This window comes from Charadrius vociferus, unplaced genomic scaffold, assembly GCF_000708025.1.
Source record: "Charadrius vociferus isolate BGI_N301 unplaced genomic scaffold, ASM70802v2 scaffold1056, whole genome shotgun sequence".
NCBI lineage: Eukaryota > Metazoa > Chordata > Aves > Charadriiformes > Charadriidae > Charadrius > Charadrius vociferus.
In genome coordinates this window covers 8,257-31,103 of record NW_009648898.1, presented here as the reverse complement: position 1 = coordinate 31,103, position 22,847 = coordinate 8,257, and the positions used below count along the sequence as shown (strand labels likewise).

The following is a 22,847-nucleotide window of genomic DNA, read 5'->3' as shown; positions in this document are numbered from 1 at the left end:
TATAATCCAGGTCCCAAATCTAAAACGGATTAGGACCTGACAGTTTTTACCGTTGTGTCATAGCCAAATTCTTGATAGAGATTACCGTGTCCCTTGCTCTTGTTTGTTTTAGGGTTTATTTGTTTCTTTTGAAGCTTAGTTGTAGGTCACTGTTTTATGACTTACTGAGTTTTGTTTTGTTTTTAATCAGCTGGTGGTGGGAAACAGTCCAGGAATCTTTTAAGAAAAGAACATCTAAAAGAAAAAAAATCACACTCAACCGAATGTGACTTCAGCAGGTAATGCATTCAGATAGTTTAAGTATGTTGAAGCAGAGTCAGAATCATTCCGAGCAGTAACTTTTGTGCATTTGTTGTGTATACTCATATGGGATGACTGAGTTTCATAGTGAAGAGAAGCAGCGGTTTAGTTTGTGCCCAGGGAAAATATCCTCAAACCGATGCATTGCACACTTCATCAAGCATAACAGGAGTGGAGAGATTGGTCTGGATTTGGGAATATTGCAAGCTTTTATATATAAAGCTTCCTAACAATGGGAATAGGGCTGGCATAAATACAGTCAACAGATCTGAAAGCATACTGTAAGTTCTACGTGTGCCAAAGGATACCTATAAAATCCCCCAACATTTTCTTTATAACTGTCTTAAACAGGACATTTTCACAGAAAAGGGGAAACTATCAGAATGTAAATACTATACTTTTAAAACCAAGAAAGCTTTAAATATACATCTGGACATTTAATCTGTGTCCTTACACAGATTGGTCTATTCAGCATAGGTTGAAACATGAGACTCGGGGACCCTGGGCCTTTCATTTGGTCGGTATAACAATTTACAATCTTACAAAAATCCTCTTTTCACTGGATTCCAGTACACATTTTTTCGTTACTGTCTCAAAATTATCTAAGCAATTTCACCTTTATATGCAATCAGTTTCTATTTAACTTTTCCACTGGTCCTAGAAATGTACAAGATGTTTATTTTAAAACAGCTTTATTAAAATTAAAGGGGGGGAAAACGCATGGGATCATCTAACTTGGCCTGGATTTTCTAAAATCTTTTCAAAATAACAGAGGAAGCAGTAACTATACACAAGGAAATGCTTAACTCTTTGCATGCCTCCTCGCTACACTTTTAACTACTGAAGAACAAGAACAAGTGCCAGAGTTCTGTTGTATTTCTCTGCCACTTTGCACCGTATCATGCTTTCAGATGCTGCAGGACCAGCAATTTTAAGAGTGCATCATCATTTAGTAGAAGAAAATTAAGTGCTATGTTATTAATGTATTTTTGCTAACCTGGGTCAAAATAACAACCAAACTGGCAGTTTGGGCCTTCTGCATGCTCGATTTTGTCTCAAGTTACCTCATCTGAGAGAAGGGTGTGCATCCCTTTAATAGAGGGAAGATGTTTCTAGGAAGACATGGTGCCAGAGAGAAACCGCTATGGCTCATGCAGCTACTCTATAATACTGATTCTTATCAGAAATTAGATTCTTTTTAGTCATGAATGAAATTTCAACCCAGTCATGGTTAGCTGAATTTGCCCTGACTTTAGAGTCAATACAATGCATTTGCCTCGTGATCCTTTAGAGCCTGAAATGCTTCTTTTCTAGAAAAGCTACTACATACGTCTGTCTGGGTTTACTGCAAAACAGTCCTTTCTGAGAATTAGGAACAGTTTTATAAATATATATGAGCACTGCTGCCTTGAACTAAATCCTCTTTCCTTTGCCGAGCTTATATGGATTGCCTGAGTGCAGCTGGGTTGCAGGGGAGGAGCAGCACTGGTAGCAACCACCTGTTTCTCACACAAAAATGTTGTGGTGGAAAGATGTTATCTTCTATATCAATGCCAGCAAAGTCTCGCATCCATTCAATCCAGGCTGCCTTTACTTAGCAGCTGTGTGTCCCCCTCAGAGTGAGAAGAGTTTTCTGTTATTTTGCAAATAAAGGCAACTGGATTCACGACAACCTCAACACATCCCGATGTGCAATGGCTGTCACTTGATTATGATAACTCTATTCTTCCCCATTTCATGTTCCCCTTAGGCTAATCCATGAAGCAGAGCATTGCTGCATGGCACGCTGAGGAGCCAGGCTTCTCCTCCATGGTTTCTCCACTTACCCATGGTTTGTACTTTGATGTAGTCTATGCAAGTCTTTATGATTTCATCAGATTAAGCAACAATTTTAGGAGAGAGAAATCTCGTTTTGTCTTCAAGTGAGTACCTTAGCTTTCATCTGCAATTTCTCTTGGTTTGTAGGCAAAAGTCTGTTCCTAGCTTAAAGAACTATTTACTCATTCAAACAGGTTTTTCCAGGCAAGTTTGAACTGCCTACACCAACCAGCACACACCTTCCTAACCGCTTCTGAGTCACTCAGTCTTCGTTAATCATCCGAAAACTTTACTCTCATACAGGTTCCAATACTAAGTGATAAGATTAACTGTATACCCAGCCACCAGGAAGAGGCATGAAAACCTGTAAATAACTGAGATTTTTAAGGTGTAATAAGAGGAAAGGGGGAAAAACAACCAACAAAAATATATTAAAACAGTTATGTGAGGATACGTTGGGGTCTGAGATGAAAGCCTTTGTGGGGCAAGTGCCATGGGGCAAGGACTCCCTCTGCTATACGCATACTCCTTCCCACAGCTCACAACACTGCTGCACCTCTCCTGCGTGCTTCTTGCATGGGCACCTCCCATCGTATTCTAGTATTGCTTTATTTTCCTGTTCAGAGGAGCGGGCTATGTCCTTTTCAACAGCTGTAGGAGGGCTCCTTTCAGAATTTCTCAGATAAGAAGTTTGAAAACTATTTCAGAGGCTTGTAGGCACTTTCTGGTTTTATTGCCACTAAGGTTTTCCTGGCTTTAGTTCTATATTTTATGCTAATTATAAAATTAAGTAGGTTCATCCCTTGAGTTAGAAGAAAGTTATGTAAATATAAAATGTATTCAATGTTTCCTTCTAGCCACCATATAAACACACTCAATAGTTGCTAAGACAGGAAAGGGTTTTTTTCTTAAATTTATTTATAAATTTAAGAAAAATAACGTGTGAAGGATGGAGACTCTGAGGGGGTAACTTATTTAAGAGATGGAGTAACTTACTAAAATAAAGTTCCGTAGGTTCTTCAAGTATAGAGTAAAAATATACCAGACAAAAAGGAGAGTTAATTTCCATCATATATTGATGTAATATTCTGCCTTTTCACACCCCAGGGGTAAAAAAAAATCCCTGGAGCTGTTTCTAAAAGCACACATTCTCAGTGAACTGAGTGGAAAAACTCAGAATCATGGCTACTCATTTATTGGAGCAGGTGGTTATTTTTTCATGGTTCTACTAAACATGTACCTGTTTTTCTAGCATCTTTCTGATGCCTGTGCTCCCGGGTAGTGGGATAGCAAGGCTTGTAGGAAGGGTGGTGCTGGGCACTCTGGGCATAGAAACACTTCTGACGCACAGTACAGGTGTTGGAGCTGGCAGAGATAATCTGCTATTTAGGTATGGTATAAATACTGGACTATGTAAACATGTCACTTGCTGTCTGGTCTGAGTGATTCCCAGAGCTAACGTGCATAAACATCCTGCCCTATTGGTTATTTCCAGGAGACTGAAGCCAAGGTAACTATTTATGTTAGTATTAACTTTATGGAAAAGAGATGCAAACATATTAATGAGGGGTTGGCACCACGATTAAAGGTTTTCCTTCTTTTTCTAAAGATTTGTGTACTTTTACACCAGATGTAAAATATAGTTACCATAATGTCTCTTGGCATAAACTGAGTGTTTCTTGAGGCACACTGAAGACAACATACCACCCTCTTCTACACTGAATTGTGTACACTATGTTTTCCGTTCACTAGCCTAAAAATCTGGTCCTAGAGCAGCTCTGAGCCTGACCAGAGTCATACATTGTGATTAGACTCCTGCAGAATATTTGCATCCCCAAACAACCACATGCTCTGTGAGCCCAGTAATGATGAAACACAGTGGAGCTGTAATACCTTTTTTGGTTTGTGATCTAACCCTTGCCAAATACCTAGCTAGGGCTTCTGGGCTTCTGCCTCCAGCACCTCATATTTCCAGCGTTCTGCTATCCAACATTCTGGATGAACTTCGCATTGTCATGACCAAGATTAATCCCAGAATCAAGTAAGATAAATTAATCATAGAATTGTGCAGTTGGGACAGAAATGGAAATGGGTCATTTTCAATCTTAGGGTCAGAAAGAAGTCCCGGTTATGCCCTAAGTCTGCACTGCCTGCAGGTCACGCGAGTCTATCCTGTAGAAATTCCTCTTTCTAAGCCAGTGCCTGTAGAGAGATCAGAGCTTTCAGGGAGAACAGCGATCTTGATTTTGAGTTCCTGGTGCTAATCTGTGGTAAGATGTTGCAGTGATGAATTCCTTTGCTCTGAAAAATAAGTGCTTATGTTTTCCATCTAGAGTTGTCTGGCTTTTGTCTTGTCGCTGATTCTTCTTTTGGTTTTGTCTGCTCAAGCAAAAAGTATTCTATTACAATTCTTCTTTCTTCTGTATAGATATTTCTGGGTTTAGCAAGTTCTCTGTCCCTACCCCAACTGTTATTTTGATAAGCTAAATAAAGCAATGTCATCTAGTGCTACTAATATCACCCCTTTTCAGCTTGCTAAAGAGGAAGTTGAGGAACTTATTCTATCAATTGCTTGCTTTCTACTCCTCTAATCATTCTCGCAGCTGTGATGACTTCTGGGCTTTGGAGTTGCAGTAGGAAATGCTTTATACCACAGCCTTGCTCCCACCTACTCAGTTTGGTTGCCACTGTAAAGATGGCAAATTGTCTTAGTCCTCTAGAAGAAAATCAAGCGAAAGTGGGCAGGCAGTAGTTTTACATAGAAGCTCTACAGTGAACTAGACAGGGACACATATAAAACAGGTTTTTAAGCACAATGTTTCCCTTCTGTATTCAATAGTTGCTTGTTCAAAATTATACAAAAGCAATTTAATCCTTTTTCACTGATCCTCTATGCAAATCACTTCCAAGACTTCTGATAGACTTGGGGTTTGTCAGCCTCACTAGCCAGCTTCCCCAAAAGAAGCAGCAAGCAAGAAAAGCCAAATAGCAGACAATGAAAATCTGAAGTGAACTCAGACAATTTCCTGAATACATCAATGAAGTAACAGTGAGAGCAGATGGCAGCTGGACTGAGAATGCAGAAAAGCAAGTGGGAGTCACTGACAACCAGTGCTCTTTGGAGACTTCCCTTGTGCTGACTCGGTTACTTGATCTGAATTTGGAGCCTACCCAGTGTTGGGATTCAGACCAAACTCCAAGTAGAACAAAGGAAAAAAACACATCTGATCTGCTCCAAGACAAGACATCTGTAAGTTGCTAAACCACCCTCTAACTAAATGCAAGTTGTTGTAGGTTTATAGTAAAAGATGTGATTGGACAGGTGAATATATATTATAAAATGATAGTGCATGAAAGTTTTCATCATGTGTGTTGTCTGACTAGAAAATTAAGGCATTTGGTCTTGTTTGGACTGTTTTAGACGTGAAAAGAGGCAAAGCAGTTTGAGTGTTGGGGTTTGAGAAAGTTATTTAAGGAGCAAAAATCTGTTTTTTAAACACCTCCCAGGAAAAGTTCTTAGGTGTATCTTTTGGCTTACCTGGATTGGAAAGTATGTATAGTTAAGGCAAACTAGCTGAAGTCCTTTTCTGAAGACTGCATTTTGTTCACGTGCTTCTAAATACGATGTGTGAACAATCCATAGTGTGAACCTAGGTTAATAACTATGACAGAACCTCAACCAGTTACAACAGGAAAACTCTTGGAGTCTACTATTCAATTGTATTTCAGTCACTCAAGGTAAATGGTGCAGGAATGTGTTAGAAATTGAGGTACAAGTCCACCAGCAGTACTAGAAGCAGACCAAATGCTTAGAAAAACAGATGGACTGCTGTGCAGTTATTACTCTGAGACTTGTACAGTTTGTAACTTGAAATGGAGACATTATGTCATTGATGGAGAAGGTCTTGGCAAAACTCCTGGCATAATGCTTGATAGAAGTAAAAACAGGATACCTTCATTGCATAAATACATTCTCTGTATCTTTTGGTATATAGAACACACTTGTCTAGATATCAAGAAAGACAATATCCTAGATTAAAACTAAACCGAATAATAATGGATCACTCTTTTACTTTACATTTTGTTTATATGAGATATACAAATTTGGTGTTACTTAGGAGTAGAAGGAAGCGTTGGAAGGACTGCTGTAGATTGTTCATACAGAGCCTTTGATAACACAACCGTTATCAACTACTGTTGAACTAGAATATCAACCCAGCAACCTTCTCTGGAACAGCAGTCCTGTCAAGGGCTGCTGCAGACAACAGCACCCAGGAAAGGAGGTCTATGATGCAAGATGTGCAGACACCTACTAAGGGGAAAATCCCAGCTCTTTAGAAGTAACTGGTACAGCAAACTGCACATGGAATTCCTTAGCTTGCCTGGGTAAACTCATAACTAAATCTTGTTCATTCCTGTATTTTTATTCCTGTTTATTGTTTTCCAAGCAATAACTGAATAGCACTCTGCTCAGATAATCTCACATGTGATATAAGACTGTCATCAAGCAAGGGGAAAAGGCAGGAAGAGGAAGGCCCTTTACCATTTGAGTACAGCAATGCAAGAATCTTCCAATAGACCGTTACCAGAGCAACGCCCATGTTCCTTTTTGTAGTGGATTTCCCTAAATAAGTTTGAAACAATGACATTCTTGCACAGAAAGTCAGAACTGTAAACGCGTGGCCATAAAGCCATCATACATACAGGCAATATGAAAAAAAAATTAGGCCAGGAGAAACATTTTAAGTATGTATACTTAATGCTAACAAATGCTAACCATAGCACACAGCGTACTCACCACCACAGTATAATGACAGGCACTAGTACAGTGTACTGATCCAAGAGTTAGACGAGTTTTTACAAAAAGCAAAGGAAAACTAAATTTTTGCAGGGCCAATAGATGAAATCTACAGTGTAAGACAAACTGTTCCACCTGGTGCTCTGTGCTTCTAAAGAGCATGCAGTGGATCGTAAGGTGAGGCATTAGGCATTTGGTTTGTCATCTTAGCCAGCCAATCTTTTATGTGCCAATGATATAAACAGAAGAAAATGTGCCGTTTCAATGTAGGATCATTTTTAGATCATCATATTCGCACTGTTTACTCTTTTATGTATTTTTTTATTCTTTCCTTTTTCTGGGTACTGATTTTAGAAACAAACAGTTGCAGGAGGTTCCCTATAGGATTATTTTTTTTTGTCTGGAAGAGATTTTGCTGTTTCACAAATCAGAAAAGTATTTTACATTCTGAAATGGGCTCCAGACCTCGTTAAAGTAATAGCTTTCCCTGGTTCCAAGATAGCAAATCTTTTCTATGCTCATTTTCCTCTCATTTTATGGCACTAGCCTGCTTAGCTAGGAAAATAATTTGGCAGAGAGAAGTATGTCTCTGAGTGGCATTCATTGCTTGAAAAGTAAGTGCAAAAACAGCCTTTGAAAGACTGATTTTTTTAAACATAAAAAACAAATTGTGGCACCCATTGTCTAATTGCTATTAGATGTGAAGGGAACAGGAACTGTAGTAGCTGCATTTGACTGTAATCACATCCCAATGGCAGAACAGAAGTGCAGCAGAATTTAAGAGACAGCCATTGGCTGTCTTACTAAAGCAGATCCTAGCAATTTTTTTTCCTCCAATTATTATGGACTATACTGCAAGCCGTGAGAAAGAAGAAAGCGTACTCTGTTATGCTCACCTATAGATAACTGTTAAATAAGCACTCACTGCTTACTCACTTCTGCCCTCACTTGTCTTCTCCTTCCCCTTGTGCTTTTGAGGGATGGTCATGAGCAAGAGAGTCCTGTTAATACGGGACTTCTACTGTATAACTTCACCCACATCTTAACCAGCCATGTTTTTGCTCAGTAAACCTATAGTATTTTCCTTTCCTTTGACAACACTGACCAGCCTGAATTACTCCTCTCCAGCAAATGCAGTTTTCTTCTTCTCTACCATTTTGTTATTCTGATGTAACTACATTACTATGGAGTTTGTGATGAGTAGAGTATCTCTGCTATATATGAGCTAACTAGTAACTCAGCAGTAACAGCAGCGTTAATTCATAGACTGCAATCTTGACACTTTTTTTTATCCAGGTATACCATGCAAACTAATTAGTCTTTATACAAATATAATTATTCAAGTTTCTGCAGAGAGAATATTATAGCTATTTGATGGTGTAACAGTATAGGGACATAAATAAATTTTTTTTGCGTTATATATCAGTTGTCAGCAGTTATGTCATAGTATCAGCTGGACTCCGTGACAAAATCCTTGCTCGTATGTTGATATCTTACAATGCACTTTGTGATCCTGTATGTGCACTGTGTGCTACCTTAAGCTATAAATTCTTTTCTAAAAGGGGCGTTTAAAAGCATTAGAAAAGGTCAATGGAAAACGTAAAGCAAATGTTTGTAGACTAAATCCTGTGAGACGCTTAGATGGATGGCCAATTCAGGCATAAAGTGCTATAGTTGGCTAGATCATACACAATCAAAAACACACGCAAAACTACATTCAACATTTTTCATGCCTTATAAGCGGGGAAGAGGGGGAAGAAAACATTAATTTATGTGCTGTGATTTAACACATATTTAGCTGGTTAGTTTGCCCTTTCCTAAGAGTCCCTAAAAATAAACTGAAAACATCATAAACTACTTATGGCAAATAGAATGGCAGGAAAACTCTATTGTTTCCAAATGTGCATTGAAACAAATGACTGAACATGAGGCTCCTCTATAAGAGACAGTCTTAATGGAAGAACTTACTGAACTCTGACTGAAGTCATGAAAGTAACACGGGGAGTCTTGCCAGCTTAACAAGATTTTATCTGTCAGTACAAAGGTAGCTCCTCTTGTTAACTTCAGAATACATGTTTCAAAATTCAACTAAAACACTTCCAACACGTCAGTGAAAACTTACTGGAAAGGTAATGCAGATACCTTCTGTGCCATTTCTGCTTTGTATAGGATGAAGACAAAGGCAGAACAAATGTTTGAAAAGTTCACTGTCTGACCTGCTCCAAAATACCAGGCTGTCTCCAACCACAGCCAGGCCAAAACTCAGGTTAAAGATGTGGAAATGTATTTATCAAATAGGAGAGGAAAACCTGGAACTTGGGTGTCAAAGGTAGACTAATGACATTCTGTATGTAAAGACTTTTAAATTTTAGTTAATTTAGGGCTCTTCCTTTGCTTTGCTGCTGGCAAAATGAAAGTGCAAAAACTTAAGTCTTCTCCTTCCTCTAAAACAGCTAAATGTACTGCTGTCTGTGGGCCTTTTTATTTGCACGCTTTTCAAAGTTAGTTCACTGTTTAAAAAAAACCAAACGTGATTCCTGTACTACTTCTGTATCAGGAAATGGCCAGGGAATATCATCAATAAATGTAAAATAGAAAAAAATACTGTCTAAGATATCTTTCCCCACTTTTAGCATGTAAGTTGCGAAGGAATGGAACCAGTGTATGATTATGGACAGATGTCGCACGGTTCCTCGTAAAACCTTGTCATCTTGAAAGTCTGCCTGTCTTTGAGTGAGGTGTTCTCAGGCCTTGTGTCATTCAAATGCCCCATTTGAGGACAGGTAATACAGGTATATCTTTTGAGGAGGGGCTTATTTGGGAAGGATGTAAACACTGGAAAAGATTTATATGCCTTTCAGGTACAACTAAGATAACGTGCAGCTGCCAGCTCTCAGTGAATCTTACCTTGGCCAGTTGTGCTTGGAGTTTGTTCTTTGCATCAGCTACTTCAGCAATACGATTATTAAAGGCCAAGTTGGTACTGATGAAATGATTCCACGTCTCCTCAGATGAGCTCTCCAGCCTAACCTCGGCATCCTCTCGGAGCTTGGCAGAGTTGGCCCTTGCATGTTGAGAGCACCTGATATTGTCTTCACTGAATTTAGCCCACGTTGCAGGAATTGAAACACTAGTGAGGAATTTAAAATAAAGAGAAAACAAAAGATAAAAGCTTAGGTGAGCTATTTTCTGTTAAGTGATAATTACAATGAATTGCACTGAGATTAAGTGTTCATCCATTGAACTGTGCAAGCTGTGTGATCACATAAATCAGATGATTCTGTTGATTTCATGCCCGCTTCTTTTTCCTTTTTTTTCCTCTATAAACCAGAGATTTGGCAACAGCAAGTGAAGATTTTGGAGAGCTGTTGCTTCAACAGAATTTCTATGGTTCGCCTGAATATTGTGTGGCTGCTAACTAAAGGTCTTGGTGGCCCTTGCATTAAGTCCAGAGTAAGTTTATGTTTTGCTGTATAAAGAATGACCTTTTCTTGCATACTTTTTGTTTACTAATGCTTTAAAATAATTTTTCAGGATCAGGTATGAATGTCAGCAACACACCTTCTTCTTGTCTTTAACAGACTAGGTGATGGTCTGAGTTCATACCTGCTGCTGTCATCTCAGCTGAAATTCAACACATTTCTCTGTGCCAAGGTTCAGAGTGCTTATGGCCTTAGTGGACTATTAGATTATTTAGCGTGATCCTCCTGTACATTGCACACCATTAAATTAGATTCAAATACCATCTACTTTTGTGAACCCAAATCTTCATCCTGGGGAAACAGTCATGTGTCACCAACCACCAGAGACCATAAGCGCCCAACCTAGTTTAGGAAAAATAAGCAGGAAACCCAATGAGGAAGGGATTGTTACACGGCTCTTCAGACAGCTCTGGTCTGCTATCAGAGCAGCCCTACCTCATGAGATATGCATGACCTGTATAATGAAGCATGTGGCTCTGATATCCCAGTAGCCTTCACCATCAGAAGGAATGATAGCAGGAAAATGGACAAGGCACTGACCTAGGAGTAAGGAGAACTGGAATTTCTCTCCCAGCCCCAACACTGTCCTGAGTCATTCAGATAAATATCTCCATCCTCTCTGCTTTAACTTACACCACTGTTACAGTTAAATTTAGTACTATCTATGAGACAAGCAGAAATGGCTCTGCTATGGAAATGCCTATGAATATACAGAGAAAGACTGAATATAGGGCTCCTACACTGAAAAATACCACCCATGAATGTTCCTGCTGCAATGTCCAGCATGGAAACAAACTTTGGGATCTTCGGGTTTGTGTCCAGGCTTCACAGATGGCCTTCATAATCATAATTAACATAATTATGGACATAAATCCCACACTCAAGTCTTTCCAAACTGGGAATCTGCAGGGCTCTAAAGAGCCCCCCGCTTGAAAACTGATGCATAAGCTACTCTCTTTGGAGCTAAAGTCACCACCTACTTTAATGCATTGCTTAGCCTACTAACTCACCGCTCCTTTCACCCAGAAATCTTTAGCATATTTTATGAAAGGTACAGATCTTGTACTTGCCGAACAGAAACAGTGAGACAAACTTCTGTCTGCATTTAGACTTCATTGTCCACACGAAACTTCCTTCTCAGAATTTTGCCTGTATGTTAAACTCTGCAGGGAAAGGTCACTACTTATTGCGTTTCACATTTACTTTAGATTTTAATTGAAGACTGATAATAAATATTAAGGGGTGCAAAAATAAAAAGTTAATTTTGTCAGTGCTTGTTTTCTCAGGGGCCTTTTTTCCAGTTTTTCATAGGGTATTCCTCTCTCTCCAAACTGAAGTACTGATCTTCCTAAACAATTTGGAATTCCTTAGTGGCACACATTTATTTAGGCAGTTTCAGGTAACCAACGTGATACCGTAGTAAAGTACATAAATCAGCGTACCAAACCCGAGCTGACATAGCTTACAGCCACTGATCCAGACAATCTCAGTGTACTTTTTGCAGGGTATTGGGTTTGGGGTTTTTTTTCCATCTGTGGTCTGATGATTGTATTCATATTCTCATCAGAAAATTAAATTTCCAAGTAGGTTTCCATCTTGACTATCTGAAATACTTAGTACTCACTCTGTTCTTTTACATTGCTTTTTCAGACTGTAACTTATCCGGCTGGCTCTGTTAAGGCAGAAAACACCTGCTCTTTTCCTGAGTGCTGCAGGTATGTCTCAGTCTGCCAAATGGTTTCAGGAAAATGGAAATGAAAAATGGCATTTCTTTGGATAATAGTTGGTGAGAAAGGAAAAAGGCTGTAAAACTATGCCCATGAATCTGCTTTTTGCTAGAGCTGACAAGAATAACTTTATTCATTGCTAATCCTAAAAGTAGGTAGTGTTACTACAGTCAGCAGAATGCTTGCCAAGTTTCCTTCGGATATGCCCTCATTTCAGTAGTGAATGAGGTGATCTTTTAATGAAAAGCAGAACATAAGTAAACAAATAATACTGATTTTTTTCTTTTCTCCTTTCATCAAGACAGAGTCGTTATCATTTGAGATTGTGGAGTACATTCACCATTCAAATATTGCTATGTTAAAGAGTGATAAGGGAACTAACAAGTCATTAGCACAAAAACACTGCCCTCTATTGCAAGCCGCTTTTATTCTACTATTGCTTTTGGATTGGATGCAGGTCTTGATGAGACCACTACTAGTAAACATTTTTAAAACTGTGTACAATTGGGACATTTTAGTTCAGTAATTTTAGTTCAGTCTTCAAGGCTAAAGCTGTGCCAAATCTTTTTGATCATCCTGTTTAATACGTATCTCTGTGTAGCTTGATGGCCTAATTTCCTAATAACCCAAGCTATTCTTACAGCAAATATATCTAGTCCACGGTGTACACTTGCATGCTATTTACCACATTGCACTTAACTGTACACCTTAGCTGAATTGTTATTTGATTGGATGTGGTTTTGAAACCTGAAGGCCACAGAAAAGTATAAATCAAAACCAGAGGGAGACACCTGCACAAAGGAGTTTGAGGGCATGGAGTCCCCTGCGACACAGCTTAAACAGTCGTCCCACTGAAAAACACAGCTCACTGCACATCAGTGCTGTGGGTGCTGCAGACTGCCAGCTTCTCCCTGGCCTGCAACAACGGGAATCATTGAGGATGATGGAGGGCGTTTCACACCAAGCAAAGACAGGGCCATAGAGAGAAGCCGCTTCTTTCTGTATCACTTCTCAAAGATAAGGCTTGGACTTGTGCTGTAATCAGGCTTTTACTTACAGCAGGGAACATGGAAAGAGAAGGCTACAATAGCCACTCATACTCACGTCCCATCTGCTTTCTCCACTCCATGGTAAAAGTTGATGCTGTTTGATGTGTTCTTCAGGTTAAAGCACTTCTCATCAATAAAACAGGCTGAGTTTTTGTCAGAAAGATCCTGTTCCAGGGCATGCTGGGCATCTCTGTTGATGCTGTGAAGAGGAAAGACTTAACTTAATTTAAACCATCTTTAATGCTGTTACGCTAAATAGCTAATTGTTTTCATTAGCTTCCTACAATGCTTCATTTTATAGTTTATTGGAATTTGCAGTGGCTTGAAAATGCTTGGTGCTGCAATTTATCTAGAGGGAGCTCCTGTACCATTTGTCCCTTTTAGCCTCTAGTGAGTGCTCCTCAAAGAATTGCATTTAACTCACTGCATTTAATAATGTTTGTCATTTTGATGAAAGATGGCCACAAGGGTGAAAAACAACAGGTAGTTGTTGTGTGGCATGAAGGAAAGCCCCAGAGCAAAAGGGAAGAGATTTTCAGTGATAACTTTCATGGCAGCAAAGCTGTAAGTGAGAAAGAAAAGGGCAGACCAGAGCTGTGGTTTCCCATCTCTCCCGATTTGGGCGACAAATTCACTTAGTGTAATTCAAATTGTACATCACTGGAAAATCTGTTTAAGTGTTTCTGCTCATGTTGATCACGAGGAGGGAAACGTGTCACTCCATCTCTGCTTTCTTAGCCACAAGGAATTTTTGGAGTAACTTAATCTCCTTTGGCTCTTCCAAAAGGGGGGAAGGCTGGCAGACTTTGGACTAGAATGGGAGTAATATGGACGAAGAAAGAATCAAAGTTTTGCTTTCCAGTTCACCAGGAAGACAGCAGACATAGTGACACTTTTTTGCCAATATTGCTGTTCCTGTGATGCACTTGTCAACTGGCATTACTATTAGTCTGCCTGATGTGGTGACAGAACTGAATCGAAGGTAACCAGAAATGCCAGCCTGACGAGCTACACAGAGTTCGTGCCACCAAATAAGAACTTAGCTTTCATCTGATCATATACCCAATATATTACAGTAGTGGAATGAACTGCAGAGATGCATCTAACCTGACTCATGTGAGTGCTGAGTGCCATTAACAACAGCAATTTTTTATAAAATCTACTTATGTCTTTTTCTCCTATAATGTGATAATCAAGAACTGTACGATTTTATCTTCCTCATGTGTGAGTACTTGAACTGTTTCTTTTGAGAATCATGGCATGTCATATAAACATGACTTTTAAAATGTGTACCAGTTCTGTGTAGTTAGCAGAACACTGTATTCAGAATAGTTTTACCTAATTAAATAAGACAAATATAATGTGCATTTACCAGGGTATTTGTGTACTCTCAAATAAATAAAATAAATTCCAAAGCCTCCCATAACAAAAATATATACAAATATGCAATATATACAATAATTTAAGTCTATTCCATAACTCATCACATACCTTATGATGTGCTTAGATTCATGTTTCTTTTATCAATAATGAATTTCCTTTGAATTTAGTTTTGTAATTAAAAACTTCACTCCAGTGTGCCACATAGTAACATTGGCAGAACTAAGCTATAATTTTTATGTCCCTAATTTTAATGAAAGATTTCAGATTAAACATTACTTTAAAAATTTAGTCACAGTCATCTTTAAATGGTAAGTATTGCTGTTCTGCAGTTTAACATGCAAATTCTATCAGTGGTATAAATTAGAAGTGGAGGGCAATGAGCATCTAACAGGCCAAGTCTCTAATTTTGCCTTTGCTATTTTCAGTCTGTCTTTAGATACTAGCTAATGCTGAATTCAGCTTTCCTATTTTTAAAACAGGAATTAAATATAAAGTCTTACCCCAACTGTTGATTGATTTTCTGCGCAAGTTTTGTCAATATTTCTTGACAGTCCTTGAATACATCAACCTCCTACAGTGGAAAATATACAGTGTCAGTGCTTTCATCAAACTTCCTTTGTTTCAGTGTATTTACCCTTCTTACTCTGCATTCTAGATGTCGCAGCCTTCTCGCATACCTCAAACGCAATGTAGGTCAAGAATCACAGAATAGTTTGGGTTGGAAGGGACCTTTAAAGGTCATCTAGTCAACCTCCCCTGCAATGAGCAGGGACATCTTCAACTACATCAGGTTGCCCAGAGCCCTGTCCAACCTGACCTGGAATGTTTCCAGGGATGGGACATACACAACTTCTCTAGGAAAGCTGTTCCAGTGTTTCACCACCCTCAGCATAAAACATATCTCTTCCTTATAGCTAGTCTAAATCTCCCCGCTTTTAGTTTACAGCCGTTACCCCTTGTCCTTTTGCAACAGGCCCTGCTGAAAAGTTTGTCCCTCTCTTCCCTGTAGGCCCCCTTTAGGTACTGAAAGGCCACGATAAGGTCTCCCCGGAGCCTTCTCTTCTCCAGGTTGAGCAACTCCAGATCTCTCAGCCTCTCCTCATTGGGTGTGTTTTGGTCCCTCTCTTTCTCAGTGCTACAAAGTTGTATCTTTTGACTTGGTTTTGTATTACTTTTTATATTATATCAAACATGATAGCACATTTTATTGGATGGAGTTATTCTAATAAAGTCAAATTTTGATTGTCTTAAGTATAATGAAGATACTTGAAACATAAACCTTAGTCCATTAAACTACCCTCTCTAATGACTTCTACATTTTTCTAGAACAATACGCATATTTTGTGAACAGTGGAGTAGGTTAAAAATGTCTGATTTCAGAAACAGGCTCCCTAAGGAAGCATATTGTAATACTCTTCGAAACTATAAATATTAGTCAAAGAAATTCAAAGCCAGGTTCCACTCAGCTTAAAGTAAATAAAAAATACTCAAACCAACCACACTGAAAACTATGCAAACACAGTAATTACAGTCCCTCAAACAACGTTATGGTGTTCCAGCCTCTTTCTTTTTCAAAAACTCTGGTTTAGCCCAACATAAGCTCTTACCTAAGTTGTGTGTACACTTTTGTGAGTTTTGAAACAGCGAATAAAGTGTTTTAATTTATTTGGAAGTCATTAAGATGATCCAAATTTAAAAATACGGGCTTTGTCTCTGTACTCGTACAGTATGCGTAGGAGTGACAGCAACTTTATAGCTGGCTTTCTGGTTATTAAAAAATGAGTTTTTGTTGTCCTTTATTGTCACTATCTAGCTTGCTCCCTAGTCAGAGCAGTGCTTGGAGGATCAGGCAAATAGTCTTTATTTTTCATTTTGAAAAAATAAATGTTTTCATCTGTTCATGTGCAACATTTAGCAGTATTTCATCCTACCCTGAATTCTCATGCTAAATTAAGTGCTGAAATACTTAAGCTAATATATATTAGCTCCTTGATTCTTCATTAAAACTCTAAAACTTCAAGTTGCAGGCTATAGGCTCTGAACGAGCATCTTGGTTATCCAAGTGGTCTGCACATCCTTCTGGAATCTATTAATACAGAAAAGTGCTTGAAGCAATGCCATTGTCCCATAATGTTCTTTTCTAGTATTTTTGTTCTCATACGCATCCAATATAACTTCTTTCAAATACATTAGCAAAATGTTACTTGGTTATTTTTTTATTTAAAAGATTTAGCAATCATTACTATCCATCTCATTTTCTTTGTTCAGTAACACTATATATATAGCAAGGCAGTAAACCAGCATTTTATATTGTAAGCCCTAAGAAATTCTAGGATTCTATAGATCATGGCCCAGAAAAACATCTTAAGAAATGTTTCTACATCGTTTTATAGGATCAGAGAAGATAGAACTGGACAAGACCTGACAAGGATGCTGGGCTCCTCTCGCTCCAGGAAGGATGAATAGAACATGAACCATTCCCAATATATTTAGCTTTACCTAGTTTCTTCCCCTTTCCCCCCTCAGCCGTCCAAGTGAACAAAAGGAGGAAATTACTGCAATGCTTTTACCCTGGTAAGCATTTAGTTGTATTTTAGTTATTCCCACAGTTTGAAAAATAATCTAGTAAGTCTGATCTTACCTTTATGAGGTTCTTTTCCACATCATCATGAACTAAGTCTATGCCCTTCCGCATCTCCCGGAGGTACAAGCATTCTAGGGCTATCTGCAAGCAAACCGAGGGACATTTGTAACAGGCTCGGTACTGCATTGTGGAGTGAAACCTTGAACCTTGCTGAAGGTTCTGACTGAGCTGACACATCAAGTAATGACCACCTGTTGAGGGTGGAACAAAATAGGTGACTTCACTGCGCTCAACTGATCCATCTTAGTGGTTTACTCCTACTTACCTGTTAATACATTACCTGCCATTTGATTAGCTGCTTAGTACTGTGCAGCAAGGCCTGCATGTCGACGTGCCCAAGCTTTGTTGTAAATTGGGTGGATTAAAGCACCTGTGGTGTTCTACACTCATCCGTAGCAAAATCCTTTAATCTCATCTCCCCTCATCCTCCCTTACCCAGTGCCAAAGTTTGCAAGTTTTGTACCTATACAAGAGAATGACTGCATAACTACAGTCATTGAAGAGGGAATTCAGTGAACCTGCCCCAGCAGGTTAACTTTACTCGTAATGTCTCATCCACTTGTTTAGAACCATGCTAATAAATGAAACAGCATTAGCTGGCACCAAGCCTTTCGGCAGAATATGGTCCCTGAATAGAAAGCATCCTCAGCCTGCCACTCTGAATCAGTACAGATACAGACAACTAAAAAAGTCATTACTGAACACTGAATTTTGGGTTTCTATTTGTACTTGCCTAGAAACATCTCTGATAGACATAGCTTCCATCAGCAATACTCCAGATGTTTATGAGACAGCTGTGACTGTAGCTTTTGCGCGTTTTGAGTTTTTGCTAGCATCATTCATTGACTTACATTACTGTTGCTTTTTCTGTTGCAATTAATTTGCATTTAAGATTCTGGAGAACTTCAAAATTATATGCCATCCTAAATGAAAATATTATTTTCAGCAAGCAATAGCAGAAAATTCAGAACTAGATAAGAACATGGGGATATTGCAGCTTAGAGGGCCATCTTCTGCTCTCCTGTGATGTACTGAGCTGCCCGGGCAGTGCCTGAGGGAGCCTCCGTCTCCTGGAGCCTCGGGCAGAAAGGAAGGAAAAGGAAGGCATATAGAAGTGTGTTGATAGGTTGCTTTCTTGACTTTTGTGTGTAAAACCCATGGTGGCCAGGTTTCCTTCTTACTGAGGGTAATGTTTCACCAAGATGCGTCTTGATGACAACAGTAAAAGTCATACTAGTATTCAACAGAGATAAAGCCATTTTTTTTAATCATTCCACAGTACAGTCATGAAATAAGTCACTGTATCAAACCTACCTTCAGTGGTCCTTGCATTTCATCTGCAGCACGTTCAAGCCGCTGCTTTGCTGTTTCCAAGGCTTGGGTCTCTTTCAGCAGACACTCTAGCTCATAGATGAGCTCGGATCTCCAGAAATCAATGTTGGAAATCCTCTCTCCCAGATTTCTTCTACTGTCTTCTTGCATCTGATAAGTCAGTTGATCCTTATTTTGCATCAGTCTCATTGAATCAGCATTCAGTCTACCTGAGCAGTACCTGGAGGCTTCAGCCCCTTTTAACTGAACCATGTTCGCATGGTGCCAGTCACGAGGGCTGTAGCGGGCGTGCAGGCTAGAGCGTAACCCTGGCAGAACAGTGGGCGGCCGCCCACTGGGATTAAATTGCTTGTCAGAGCCGGCAGGGTCCAGAACCACTTTGTGAAGCAGACCGGGCCTCCAGGAGCTGAGGTAGCGGTAGCCTGGTAGGCAGTAGGGCTGATAGGTGTCCTTGGTGGTGCTAGTGGGAACTAGATCCGGGAACTGGCAGCTCTTCTTTCTGCCGCAGTAACTGGCTAGCTGCGTGGTCCCCAGAAACTCCATCCTGCGCTGGGCTCAGGCAGCTGCCCCCAGGCTGTCCAGCAGCTGCAGCCGCTCTGAGCACCCCGGCGCCTCCGCCAGCCTTCTCCGGGCTGCGCAGCGCTTTGTGACACGGCACAGGTGTCACAGAGCTCCGAGGGCTGTTCCATCTTGTCAGCAGGCTGGGACCCACCTGGGTCCCGGTGCGCCGGGGGGGCTCCATTCGTACCGCCTGTCCTGGGGCAGGTTGTTTTTCCCAGAAAGAAGCAGTGCTTTCCCCCACAGAGCAGCGCTGTGTGCGTTGGGACCTAGACACGGCGTGAGACTGTCAGCTTATAGTGCAGAGGGATTTGCCAAAGGCTCGCTCTGGATGGGCGTGTCGGTTGGCCTTCAGTGAGCTTACCTTGAGTGGAACAAAATAAATGCTTTACATCAGAGTGGTTCCCATATATCAGTTGGTGACTACAGGGAAATGCAGCAGTGGGGACAATCCTTCTGAACTGAAACACAGACTCTGGGAGTCACCTCTTACAATTGTCTAGGGATCTCTGCAGATGGTTTGGTCCAAATGGACAAAAAAAAGAGCATAACTATCTTGGGCTTTGCTCTTCCCTTCAACTGTATTCATCTTCGTAAAAAATACAAAAGATGGGAGAGACTTTCCTCTGATGATGATTTTTCTGCAGTTTAAAATGTTGAGTAACTTCTCAGATAACTTACTTTTCGAATTTTATCTTTCAGCCTTCTGGCCTCTCTGGCAAAAAAACTCTTTCTGAAATCCAGTGCTCTAAAATTGCATTGTGACCCATCTTCTGTGCCAAGAATTTTGAACATAAATAATCATTTGTAATTAGGCACTTTATTTCACTATCCAAAGAGTCCTTAAATCAGCACAAATTTCTTCTAGGCTGAATGCAAGACAATTGCCATCATTTCTTCTTCTCCAGACATACAACTATGCAACAGCTTGTTAACCTTTTTTCAACTTGGAGAAATAAAATATATATGTATATATGTGCATTACATGCAACGTCTTGTCTCAGAAAGCTAGCGTGACATTACACACCAGCTAAAAACAGTAGAGGTAATTTTAAATAAATGGTCATTGTAAGTTAACTTTATCTTCTCCTAATGTTTAACATACACAAATGTAAGTGCCAGCAGTAGGGAGGTGAGGGGCAGGCAGTGGAGCCACCCGCGGTGGACAGACAGCAGGCTGGGGTGTCTCAGCGGGGTAAGATTGATACTGCAAATGTGCACGCACACAAAAAACTTTCCTCTTGCAATAACTGGTGGAACTAACTCTCAGCAGCTGCCCAGGAGGGTAAAGTTATTCCTGAGCGTGAGAGATTGCAAGAGTGCTGCCGGAGTTCACCGCCAAGTTCAGTCTGACTCCCGCGCTACCTACAGCCTATTTTTTGCCCAGATGCCCCTGCAAGAAGAGCCCACGCTGGCTCAGAGGACGGGGGCTGCTGAGGAGGGGATTTACTTTTGCTTTTTGGTGCTTTTTGTGGGGAATGTTCTATATAACCTCAGGAACAGGAAATGATCTGTTGGCCCCAAAAGAAAAATATTTGAACACGTCCTTCAGTTTCAAATGTTGAAAGTCCTGCTGACATCAGTGAATTGAATCCGTATGTCTGAAAGGAAACACAGACCTAAAGTGCTGTACTGAGCTGCAGTCTAAAACACAGCCAAATTTTTCATAGGGAAGGTAGAGTATAAAATTCTCAGATACATCTTACAGGGCCAGTTCCTCCCACCCCAGACATTTGAATTTGCTTAAACATTTGGATCCACTTCCACATAACATTTTTTGCATTAGTTTCCCATAGAAGGTAATTACAGAGCAGTTAAGTACAGAAGTTGTACAAGTATGAAGCGGTGACGAGCATTTACCTGAGGTAAATATACTTGAAACGGAAAACAGGTCATAGCCTATTTATTAATCACCGAAAAGCAGAGGCCAAACTCCTCAAATACCTGAGCTAAATGTATTTTAAGATATTTTTTTCTAGGGTTTTTTTTGTACATAGTTATTCAGAAGGGTTTGGTTGTTTTGGTTTTTTTTCCCAGAGTGCCGTTTCTGAAAAGCTTGTGGTTCTTAAAGTGGAGAGTGTTCATAAGAAGATAACTTTACAGTATTTTTCTCTCAAAAAGACAGATTTAACACCAGGATGTGCTAGTACCTTTCCAAATATTACCAGATACTCTTTTCTACATACTGTGTTTCCAAGATGAGACCTCCTTAAATAGTAACTTAGACACTTGTATGTTAGAACAATCAAGTTTGGGGACTAATCAGTGAAAGATGGGAATACTTGAGACTCCCAACTGCTCAAATCAGAAACATACCCTTTTTACAGCATCCTCAACCAAAGCAGCAGAAGGAGGTTTGCGAGCAGGAAACACGCTGGTTCCCTTACCGTTCCTCCAAAACCACCGCCCCAACCCGCCTTTCTCTCAAGCTTCAGTTACCATCAGTGGCTTTTAAACTAGAATTCACGGGCCCTGCCTCAGGAGTCAGTCAGTCTGTCTCACGGGAAGTAGCTATGACACAAGGGACTGTTGTTTCAAGGCTGAAACCTGTTATATCTGGGAGAAAAACTGAGAACTTCTTTAAAGGATGTGAATGTATTGTGTGCACTTTTCCAAAGCAAAGCAGTTACGCTCTTAAATGCCTTTTTCTGAACACCTAAATTTTAAGTGTGTAACAGCCGTTCAGATGGCGGTTGGTGCATCTTCGATGGCTGGGACTCAGCAATGCTTTAATCAGGACAGTATTGCAAGAACTTTATACATAGGTAATGGGAAAATGAGGGGAAAGTGATGAGATTGTCACCTGTCTTGGAAAAACATTTTCCTCCTCATAAGACCAAATATGGTTCCATGATTTACTGCTCGTTTCTACGTAGACTGGAAGCTTTTTGAGGCAGGAATTGTCCTCAGCTGAACGCTGGTAAGGTGTCCCCTGTTGGGGACTCTCAGTTGCAGGTGATCCAGTTTTACAATTGCAGGTTTTAGTCATGCAGCTCCTAGTCGGGGGTACCGGCAGTTTGTGCTGGAGCGGTGAGCAGTACAAGCAATAACCGCCCATGTTCGCAGCCTGTAATTCAGCCCTTAGCCGGCGGTGTTACCAATGGAAGAGAGGACGAGGCTGTGCTCAGGCAGTCACGGGAGAGACAGAAAGGGAGCGGCGATGGGGATGAGCGGCCAGAAACAACATTACACGTTAAGCAGGTGCAGACTTCCTTGGTTTGGAAAATTAATTTATTTCATTAATTTTTGTGTAACAGAGTGGCTATGTGATTGCTTGGAAGTTGATCGGCCAAGTTCAGGGGGAATAATATTGCAAACAAATGTGCCCATTAAATTAATAGAACTCACCTATGAGCAAGGTACAGAAATTAATGTCTTCAGAATTGCTATGGCGTGATTTTACTGAAATGACACATCATGTCCTGGGCACAAAGCTTCAGAAACGCAAAAGCAAAGTGTGTTAACCTGTGATGCTTTCCCGGGCAGCCGTCCGGTGCCGCGCTATGCAGTGAGCGGGCTCAACCGTGGGAGAACGTCTCCTTCTAGTGGCAGACCGGGGCAAGGGGCCACCAGCGGGCGGGCCAGCTCCCCTCCGGCGCCAGGGCTTTGTTTTGGGGCGCTGCTGGCAACTGCTGCTGTCCAGTGCGGTTCCGGGGGGGAAACGCCGACGCAGCGGTAGGAGCAGGCCGCTCTCCGTGACGACTCTCAGTCAGCTCACCACCGCCGACCCGCCCGCTTCTCCCCGCTGGCTACGGG

The 22,847-nt window shown here is 40.5% G+C and overlaps 2 protein-coding genes across 2 annotated transcripts in view; one reads left to right on the top strand and one right to left on the bottom strand.

The window, feature by feature from the left end:
* TEKT5 (tektin 5) overlaps nucleotides 1-19,076 on the bottom strand; it is a 28,011-nt gene extending 8,935 nt beyond the window's left edge. Inside the window, exons 1-5 of the mRNA XM_009887161.1 lie at nucleotides 18,512-19,076; nucleotides 17,199-17,278; nucleotides 15,058-15,128; nucleotides 13,230-13,373; nucleotides 9,824-10,046 (exon numbers count right to left, since the gene is read on the bottom strand). Of these exons, the coding sequence (XP_009885463.1) occupies nucleotides 9,824-10,046; nucleotides 13,230-13,373; nucleotides 15,058-15,128; nucleotides 17,199-17,278; nucleotides 18,512-19,076 (1,083 nt within the window). The remainder of the gene's footprint in view (nucleotides 1-9,823; nucleotides 10,047-13,229; nucleotides 13,374-15,057; nucleotides 15,129-17,198; nucleotides 17,279-18,511) is intronic.
* Nucleotides 19,077-21,777: 2,701 nt separating this feature from the next.
* The window catches only part of NUBP1 (nucleotide binding protein 1), a 6,981-nt gene continuing 5,911 nt past the window's right edge, over nucleotides 21,778-22,847 (top strand). The window contains exons 1-3 of the mRNA XM_009887163.1: nucleotides 21,778-21,856; nucleotides 22,070-22,121; nucleotides 22,578-22,766. Coding sequence (XP_009885465.1) covers nucleotides 21,778-21,856; nucleotides 22,070-22,121; nucleotides 22,578-22,766 — 320 coding nt within the window. The remainder of the gene's footprint in view (nucleotides 21,857-22,069; nucleotides 22,122-22,577; nucleotides 22,767-22,847) is intronic.